Raw genomic sequence first — 10,653 nt, 5'->3', positions numbered from 1 at the left:
CTTCTTTAACTCTTTCGGAGCCATACGGTACGGTGGGATAGATATAGGCTGGGTACCTGGAGCCAAATCAGTACAGAAATCGATATCCCGATCTGGTGGCATGCCTGGAAGGTCAGAAGGAAACACATCGAAAAACTCCCGAACTACTGGTACTGAATCAATTGCCGGAGTCTCTGCGGCAGTATCCCGAACATAGGCTAGATAAGCCAAACAACCCTTCTCGACCATATGTCGAGCCTTCAGAAAAGAGATAACCCGACTAGATGCACTGACAGTCGAACCTTTCCACCCCAATCTAGGAAACTCTGGCATGGCTAAGGTAACAGTCTTGTCATGACAATCAAGGATAGCGTGATATGGGGATAATCAGTCCATGCCCAGAATAACCTCGAAGTCGGTCATATCGAGCAACAGGAGATCCATTCTAGTCTCATAACCATAGAATGTGACCACACAAGACACATAAATAAGCAGATAGATCTGATCCACAACAACAGAATCGCCCACAAGAATGGACACATAAACAGGAGTGCCCAAGGACTCCCGAGGAACATCCAGGAAATAAGCAAATAGAGATGACACATATGAATAGGTAGAACCTGGATCAAATAATATCGAAGCATCCCTACCGCAGACGGAAATAGTACCTGTAATCACGGCATCTGAGGCCACTGCATCTAATCTTGCTGGGAAAGCATAGAATCTGGCTGGAGCACCACCTGGATGGCCTCCACCTGCCTGGCCTCCACCTTTAGGATGGCCCCTACCCACCTGCCCTCTGCCTCTGGGCGGCCGTATGGCTGGTGTGGCTGGTGGTGCTGTAATCATAGGTTGATGACCCTGCTGCACTGCCCTGCCCCGAAGTCTGGGACAAAATCTCTTCATGTGGCCAGGATCTCCGCACTCATAATAACCTCTCGTCACAATAAATTGCTTCCCTGAGGTCTGACCCTGGTGGCCTAAATACCCGCTAGAAGAACCCTGGATAGCTGGTGGGCGGTAGAAACTCTCTGGCATGGCACTGAAATAGGGTCGAACTGGAGCATCCCGAGGAGGCGGCGGTACTGGATATGTAGGCCCGCTTGACTGGCCTCTCCCAAACTGACCTCTACCCCCAGATGGGGCACCACTGAATCCCCCTGAATGACGGAACCGCTTGTCCCGCAGCATCTGCTCTCGATCCCTTTGACGATAACCCTTAATCCTCCGATATATCTCCACAACCAGCTGGTAAGAGGTCCCCATCTCGACCTCTCAGGCCATAGTGGACCAATACCGGAGTGCAACCCCGCAACAAACCTCCATAATCTCTCTGTCTCAGTAGGTAGTATCATCAATGCATGGCGAGACAACTCAGAGAATCTCACCTCATAATCAGTCACCGACATCTGGTCATGCCGGAGCTGCTCAAACTGAGATCGCAACTCTTCCCTTCGGGAGGGTGGAATATACCTGTCCAAGAAACTGCGTATAAACTGATCCCAAGTCATGGGAGGAGAACCTACTGGTCTGCCGAGAAGATGTGACTGCCACCATCTACGGGCCCTTCCCTCCAACTGGAAAGTAGTGAAATCTACCCCATGGGACTTTAATATACTCATATTGTACAGTCTGTCCCTGCACCTATCAATGAAGTCCTGGGGGTCCTCATGTTGCTCATCTCCGAAGACAGGAGGGTGAAGCCTGGTCCATTTATCCAATAGCTTCTGCGGCTCACAGGCCGCAGCTGGTCTAGGCCCAGGTACAGCTGCTGCAACTGGCTGGGCTCCGCCCACGGGTAGTGCACCAGAGGTCTGATATATGGCCGCTGCATGTCCCGGAGCCTGGGCAGTATGGGCATGTTCTCCCCCTCCTGCCTGAGATGTGGCTGGGTCTGCTGGAAATAAACCAACCTAGGTCATAGTATCCATGAACCGTAGCATACGGCCCATTACCTCCTGAAAGCCCGGTGTTGACATGAAATCGGCCGGAGATGTCTCTGCTGCGACCTCTATTGGATCCGCTGGTGGTACGCTTGGGGCAACTCTGGGACGTCCTTGTCCCCTACCTCGGGCGGGTGCCATCCCCCGGCCTCTGTCTCGGCCTCTAGCAACAGGGGGAGCAACCCCTCTCGGGTCAGGAACGTCTGTCGTGCGCGTTTTCACCATCTGTGAGAGAATCAGAGGAAGAAACTTAGTACACCATCAACTGCATGATAGGAGATGAATAAAGAGTAGTTTTCTAATACCCTATAGCCTCTCGAAGATAAGTACGGACGTCTCCGCACCGATCCGCAAGACTCTATTAGGCCTACCCATAACTTGTGAGACCTACGTGAACCTAGTGCTCTGATACTATGCTGTCACGACCCAATTCTCCTGTAGGTCGTAATGGCGCCCAACGTTGCGGCTAGGCAAGACAACTCTAAACTAACTCTCTGACCTTTCTTTTAACGATTTAAAATAGTTGATTTTTAAATTATGCACAACTAAGAAATGGAGGTTTTTATATAATAAAAGAAAAATGAGAGATCAAAATTTTAAAAACAGGTGAGATAAGATAAATAACCCAAAAACCATTAAGTGCCTACTGACATAATTTTTTCAAGACCGGGTGTCACAAGTGTTTGAGCTACTAATAGAATATACAAAAGAGGACTACACTGCTGTCTGACAGAAAAATAAAGCAAAAGAAGACTTCGGCTACTACAGAACGGGCTCGAAAGACAGCTCACCGTAAAGTCTCGCAGTAGTAATCAAGTGTGCGCGCCGGACTGATATCTAGAAGTACCTGCCTCAGATCCTGCACATCAAGTGAAGAAGTGTAGCGTGAGTACATAAACAACATGTACCCATTAAGTATCTAGTCTAATGTCGAAGAAGTAGTGACGAGTAGTCGACTTTGACACTTATTATGGACCAACAATATACATATATACAACTGCTAATTAAACATGGGATATAAAAAAAAGGAAATGACAATAGAACCCAAAAACAAGAATTTAAATAGCCAATCCTTCCACCGAATAGCAATTACCAAACCAGTTTCTTTCCTTTAATCTTTTAACCTATCAAACCAATGAAGCAATATCAAACATATGGGAGTACTAGTATCATTCGCACGAGTTATGCCGAGGACGTACGGCCCGATCCAAAATGCATATAAATATACTGTGTGCACTACCGAGGGTCGAATGGCGCGAACACACAAAACAACAACAAAACTAAAAATCACACCCCAAACCAATTGAATCAAAATATGAACTTCAAGTTCTTCAATTTACTCCTAACGCGACGAAACGTATTTAAACTACTCGGAATGATACCAAATTTTGCGTGCAAGTATTAAATGACATTACAGAACTATTTTCGGTCTCAGAATTCCATTTGGCCTCGATATTACCAAAACCTAATTCAAACCAAATTTAAAGAACTTCAAAAACCTTCAAAGAACCAACTTTCACTATTATGCGCCGAAATGCTCCCGGGGTCATCCAAAACCAGATCCGAACATACGCCCAAGTAAGGCTGGCAAGTGGGCCGGTCCAGGCCCGGGACCGGCCCAGGACCGCGGGCCAAACAGGCCAAACGGTTAAACGGGCCAGGACCGTTTGGTCCGGTTTTAGCGGGCCTGGTCCGGTCTCGTGGGCCGGTCCTATGATTTGGGCCTGTCAGGCCCGGGACCGTTTGGCCCGCCAGGGCCCGGGACCGGACCGGGATCGGCCCGGTCCCTTAGCGGGCCCAACGACTATTTTTTAAAAAAAAATAGCCGTTGAGCTGTAAAAAATAGCCGTTGGCTATTTATGAAATAGCCATTTAACCCCTCAACTTTATTTTAATCCCAAACTTTTTATAATTACACTTTTTTCCTATTTTCAACTATAAATACCCCATCATTATTTAATTTTTTCTTACAAAATCATCAATCTATCACAATCTCTCTCTAATTTACATCTATAATTGCTACTATTGCTTACTTTATTGTTATAATTTGTGAAACAATTGTGAAGTTGGTGAATTGAAGTCTTCAACGATAATCAATTTCCAACAAGTTGTTCGTTAATTCGGTAAACTCGTTCCAACTCTTAAGTTTTAATATTATAATTTTGTTTGTTTTATTTACTTTGCTTGATTAATTAAGATGGCTTATTCCTTAAAAAATATGTTTAGTAAAAATAAGGAAAAATCGAAGAGTGGTGAATCTAGTGGCCAATATGTTCCTCCTCCACTTCCCCCGGCTCTCCGACCCAAACATGTTACCCGTCCTACACCTCCTATTCTTGATAGCGATAATAGTTTATTATAATTTACCGAGAGTCAATTTTGCCATAATATTGCATCCGGTGAATAATTAAACCATGAATATATGAATGCTCTTTATGGTAATCCAACTATTGATGAAAATGATGATGAAGAAATAGATTTTGATGAAACGCAACCGGATGATGATACACCCACTAGTCCTGCTCCCGAAGTTAACCCAACTAATAATAATCTAGATGATCCCCCCGTCTGACCCTCCTATTAGTGCCCCTACTTTTTCTAGACAACCTCATAAACGGGCAGAAACATCTCTTGTTTGGCATTTTTTTAATCAACTAAGAGAAAAAAAAATAGGGCTAAGTGTAAAACTTGTGGCAAAGAGTTAGTTTTTCAATATGTTGGAAGTCGGGGGAGGGGGGACGGAAAGTTTGACTAGACACATATTGCTACACCCTCATGATAAAGCTAGATATTTTCGTATGAAAGCTTTGGTTGAGAGGACAAGTGCACCTAGTCAGGCTGACCTTAGTACCGGGTCAAATCAATTTCAACCGAAAATTAACACTGTTACCGGTAGTATTTTATATTATGATCCAAAAAAAGATCGGGAAGAATTGGCAAAAATGGTCACTGTTATGTGCTTACCCTATAGTTTTCCTTCTAACCCCCACTTTGTGCATTATATTAAAAAAATTTATAATCCTACTTATAAAGGTTTTCCTCGCACAACCGTAAAGAGTGATATTTATAAATATAAACATGAATATGAACAATATTTGCGCTATTTATTTACTCATATAAATTGTCGTCTTGCTATTACAACTGATATTGGTAGAAGTGGTAATGACTGTGATTACCTTACTGTTACCAGTCATTGGATTGATGAGCATTGGATAATGCAAAAATGCATTATTGCTTATAGAATAATTAATTCACGTCACACAGGGCAGTTTATTTCTAGCACGATTGCGGATATTTGTAGATATTTTTTGCATTAGTGATAAAATAATGTCAGTTTCAATGGATAATGCTACTAGTAACACAAATGATGTAGCCTTGCTTACCACTATACTAAGTCCTATATTTAGTAACATTTTTCACATTAGATGTATTTGTCATATTTACCATTTAATTGTGGGTGATGGTATGCGAATTTTAAATGTTGAAATTGAAAAGGTTAAAATGGCTCTTAATTGACTTTTTTATTCAAACCGTAGAAGTAGACTTAGAGAATATTTTAAAAGATGCGATGAATTTGGCCTAAGAGAAAGAAAGGTTCCTAAACCTTGTCCAACTAGATGGAATTACATGTATGAAAGTTTAGTTGTTGCATATGAATATAGAAACCCCATAAACTCAACGTTTAATGCTCATGTAAGTGATGATGATGAGCACCTTACAAATGCGGATTGGGCTAATGTTAAAATGCTTGTAGATTTTTTTAAAAAATTCCATATTGCTACAAATGAATTTTCTGGGCAATATTATCCTACTATTTCTAACTGTTTAGTTTATATTGCAGAACTTGCAAATTTGTTTGATCATTTTTCAGAGGGTGGGGAAATTTATCAACTTGCTATTGATTCCATGAGAAAAAAGTTTAAAAAATATTTTTTCCCTATTCCCCCTATTTATGGTATTGCTGCGTTGTTAAATCCTACTATGAAATTAGGAGGTCCTCAATTTTGGTATAAAACTGTTTATAATGGTATAGCACTTGAAGATGAGGAGTTGTCTAAACTTCCGAATGCAATAGCCTCAATTAAAATAAATGTTCAAACTATTTATAATGCTTATCAAGTTGCATTAGATCATGCTAGACCAAATGTTCCAACTCCTTCTTCTTCTAGTTCTCAATCATCTAAAAGAACTGCGGGAGTAAGAGCACTTAGTGCTTGGGCAGGGTTCAGGGGTTCTCAAGGTTCTAGTACTAGTGATTTTTCACAACTAAATGAGCTTGAAGTTTATTTGTCACAGGGAATTGAGGAAGTGAATCCCGACGGTTCCTTTAATATTTTGGAATGGTGGAAGGACAAAGAAAAATACTTTCCGATTCTTTCAAGGATGGCCCGAGATATTTTAACTATTCAAACTTCAACAATGGCATCAGAGAGCGCTTTCAGTCAAGCAAGACTTCAACTCGGTGATTATAGAGCGTCTATGAGGGAGAGCTTGGAAAAATCAGTACTTTTCAGAGATTAGATCCATTCGGAAAGAAGAAATTTTGAACTTGCTGAATCACAACCAGAGGTAGACGAAGCTTGCGAAGAAATGCTAGTTGAACTTGCGGAGGATGATGCTTCGCCTGGAAGCGGTGATGAGCAAGCTTCATTTCCGCCACCACCAACGGAAATTCCTCCGGACCTTGAAGGATTTATGAAATTTGTAAGAGATACCATGTAAATTAATATGTAACTTGTATTTTGGCACATCATGATTAGTTTCTTTTTTTCCTCAATGGTGGTATTAGCACCTTGTTGTGCTCATTCCATAGGAGGGAGGAAGACTAAGAAAGATATTGCCATGATTTTTAATGCTATAATAAAAATATAACGCATTGATTTGAATATCTCTTTATAATATTTTTGTCTTTTTATATATCTTAAGCTATACATATAGTATAATATAGCTTAAGATATATAAGCTATATTCGATATACATATATATATAAGATATATATATAAGCTTATATTTATACTATACTATAGTCTATACTATATATACATCTCATAAGATATATAAGCTATATTCGATATACATATATATATAAGCCTATATATATACTATCGAATACGGCTTATATACTATACTATATTATAGTATAGTGTATATATATATATATACTATATATACAACTTAAGATATATAAACTATATTCGATATACTATATATGCATCTTAAGATATACTATATATACTATACTATATATACATCTTAAGATATACTATATATACTATACTATATATACATCTTAAGATATATATACATCTTAAGATATACTATATATATTATACTATACTATATATAGATATACTATATATACATAGTATACTAGATATACTAGATATATATATAGTAGATATACATGTATATATAGTATATCTTAAGATGTATATATAGTATATAAATCGAATATAGCTTATATATAGTAAGATGTATATATATTATAGTATAGTATAGTATATATATAAGCTTATATATATATATATATATATATGTATATCGAATATATCGAATATAGCTTATATATCTTAAGTTGTATATATAGTATATACTATACTATACTATAATATATATACATCTTACTATATATATTATATATATCTTAAGATATATATTATCGAATATGACTTATATACTATAGTATAGTATAGTATAGTGTATATATACTATATATACATCTTAAGATATACTATATATACTATACTATATATACATCTTAAGATATATATACATCTTAAGATATACTATATATACTATACTATACTATATATACATCTTAAGATATACTATATATACATAGTATACTAGATATACTAGATATATATATAGTAGATATACATATATATATAGTATATCTTATGTATATAAATCGAATATAGCTTATATATAGTAAGATGTATATATATTATAGTATATTATAGTATATATATAAGCTTATATATATATGTATATCGAATATATCGAATATAGCTTATATATCTTAAGTTGTATATATAGTATATACTATACTATACTATACTATAATATATATACATCTTACTATATATATTATATATATCTTAAGATGTATACTATCGAATATGACTTATATACTATGTATATATAGTATAGTATGTGTATATATAAGATGTATATATAGTATAGTGTGTGTGTGTATATATATATATATATATATATATATCTTAAGATGTATATATAGTATATCTTAAGATGTATACTATCGAATATGACTTATATACTATGTATATATAGTATAGTGTGTGTGTGTGTATATATATATATATATATATATATATATATATATATATATCTTAAGATGTATATATAGTATAGTATAGTATATATTATATACTATGTATATATAGTATAGTATAGTATATCGAATATACTATGTATATATAGTGTAGTGTGTATATAACTATATATATACTATAATATACTATATATATACTATAATATATATACATAGTTTATAAGTCATATTCGATAGTATACATCTTAAGATATACTATATATACATCTTACTATATATATATAGCTTATATATCTTAAGATGTATATATATCTTAAGATCTACTATATCTTAAGATCTACTATACTATACTATATATATATAGTATATCTTAAGATGTATATATAGTATATTTTAAGATGTATACTATGTATATAATATAGTATATATATATTTTAAGATGTATATATGGTATATAAATCGAATATAGGTTATATATCTTTATTACTATTTTTTTTCTCTAACTTCTATAAAAAAAAAAATTAAAAATACAAAGTTTTTGTTGGGCCCGTTTGGGCCCGTTTAGGCACGGCCCACTTAACCCGGGACCGTTAGTTCGTGGTCCCGGTCCCGAGCCGGTTCTAGCAATAAGCCCGCGAAGTCCGGGACCGTTTAGGACCGGACCGCATAGGACCGGCCCACTTAGGACCGGGCCCGCGAAGCCCACTTAGGACCGGGCTCGGCCCACTTGCCACCCTTACGCCCAAGTCCGAAATAATCATACGAACCTATTGAAGCCGTCAAATCTCGATTTCGAGATCGTCTACTCAAAACGTTGACCGAAGTCAAACTTGGTCTTTTTAGCCAACCTTAAGGAACCAAATATTCCGATTTCAACCCGAACCCTTCCAAATCTCGAACTAACCACCCCCTCAAGTCACAAAATAGTACAAGAACATACGTTAAGTTTTATTTAGGGGAACGAGGTTCTAGAAAGTAAAACGACCGGTCGGGTCGTTACAGAGAGCAATGTGACATTTATACAGATCACAAAAGTTTGCAGTATATATTCAAGCAGAAAGAGTTGAATCTGAGACAGCGCAGGTGGTTGGAGTTGCTTAAAGATTATGATTGTAATATCCTTTACCATCCCGGTAAAGCGAATGTGGTTGTTGATGCTCTGAGCAGAAGATCCATGGGGAGTTTGACCAGGTTGTGTGTGGTCGAACATCTAATAGTTAAGGAAGCCCAACAAATAGCTAGCCAAGGGGTTCGTCTCGATGAGAAGTATGATGGAAGGTTGATAGCAAGTATGGGTGCTAAGTCTAATTTAGTAGAGCAAGTTAAAGCCAAACAATTTGATGACCCTAGCTTGCTTAAGCTCAAGGAAGGTGTCCTCAGTGGCAAGATTAAGAATTTTGCACTTGATGAGAATGGTGTGATGAGACTTGATGGCCGCTTATGCGTGCCTAATGTAGAAGATCTTCGAAGGGCAATTATGGTAGAAGCTCATAGCTCCAGATATTCAATACATCCAGGTTCTACCAAAATGTATTATGATTTGAGGGATGTTTATTGGTGGAATAATATGAAGCGAGATATTGCAGATTATGTATCACGGTGCCTTAACTGTCAGCAAGTAAAAGCTGAACACCAGAGGCTAGGTGGCTTAGCTCAAGTCATTGAAATACCAGAATGGAAATGGGAACGAATAAATATGGATTTTGTGGTTGGCTTGCCGCGAACTTTTAAGAAACATGACTCCATTTGGGTCATAGTAGACCGACTCACTAAGTCAACTCACTTTTGCCAGTCAAAACAACTTACACGGTACCCCAGTATGCATCATTATACATAAAGGAGATTGTTCGGTTGCATGGTTCTCCCATGTCTAATATTTTCTAACAGGAGTGCACAGTTTACTGCCCAGTTCTGGCAGAGTTTTCAGGAAGGTCTCGGTACCAGAGTTAATCTGAGTATAACTTTTCACCCTCAAACGGACGGATAGGCCGAGAGGACAATTTAGACTTTGGAAGATATTTTACGAGCCCGTGTTCTTGATTTTAAAGGAAACTGGGATGATCATCTACCTTTGATTGAGTTTGCATATAATAACATTTATCAAGCAAGCATTCAGATGGCCTAATTCGAGGCCCTATGCGGGAGGCGATGTTGTTCGCTTGTAGGGTGGTTTGAGATAGGTGAAACGAAACTTACTGGGCCAAACATAGTACAAGATGCCTTGAAAAAGGTAAAACTTATTCAGGAACGACTTAAAACAGCTCAAAGCCGACAAAAGTCATATTATGATATAAGACGCCGTGATCTTGAGTTCAAAGAGGGTGACTATGTATTTTTAAAGGTGTCTCCAATGAAGGGTATCATGAGGTTTGGTATAAAGGGAAGCTTAGCCCAAGATATATATGGCCTTATCCAATTCTTAAAAGGATTAGGCTT

General features: G+C 37.6%; 1 protein-coding gene across 1 annotated transcript; it reads right to left on the bottom strand.

The window, feature by feature from the left end:
- Nucleotides 1-366: 366 nt before the first annotated feature.
- On the bottom strand, nucleotides 367-2,147 carry LOC138897095 (uncharacterized). The gene is made up of 3 exons (XM_070183051.1): nucleotides 1,935-2,147; nucleotides 1,368-1,892; nucleotides 367-1,227 (listed from the first exon to the last, which is right to left on the bottom strand). The coding sequence occupies exons 1-3, from the start codon at nucleotides 2,145-2,147 to the stop codon at nucleotides 367-369; spliced, it is 1,599 nt and encodes a 532-aa protein (XP_070039152.1).
- Between the last annotated feature and the right edge of the window lie 8,506 nt (nucleotides 2,148-10,653).

Source organism: Nicotiana tomentosiformis, chromosome 8 (genome assembly GCF_000390325.3).
Source record: "Nicotiana tomentosiformis chromosome 8, ASM39032v3, whole genome shotgun sequence".
Taxonomy (NCBI): Eukaryota; Viridiplantae; Streptophyta; class Magnoliopsida; order Solanales; family Solanaceae; genus Nicotiana; species Nicotiana tomentosiformis.
The sequence above is the reverse complement of the archived record's forward strand: the minus strand, read 5'-3'. Positions and strand labels throughout refer to the sequence as shown.

Coding starts and splice junctions, on each gene's coding strand:
- LOC138897095 (XM_070183051.1), bottom strand. CDS start 2,147: ATGGTGAAAACGCGCACGACAGACGTTCCTGACCCGAGAGGGGTTGCT. Junction 1,893..1,934: donor CAACACCGGGCTTTCAGGAG/GTAATGGGCCGT, acceptor ACTATGACCTAG/GTTGGTTTATTTCCAGCAGA. Junction 1,228..1,367: donor TGTCGGTGACTGATTATGAG/GTGAGATTCTCT, acceptor ACCTCTTACCAG/CTGGTTGTGGAGATATATCG.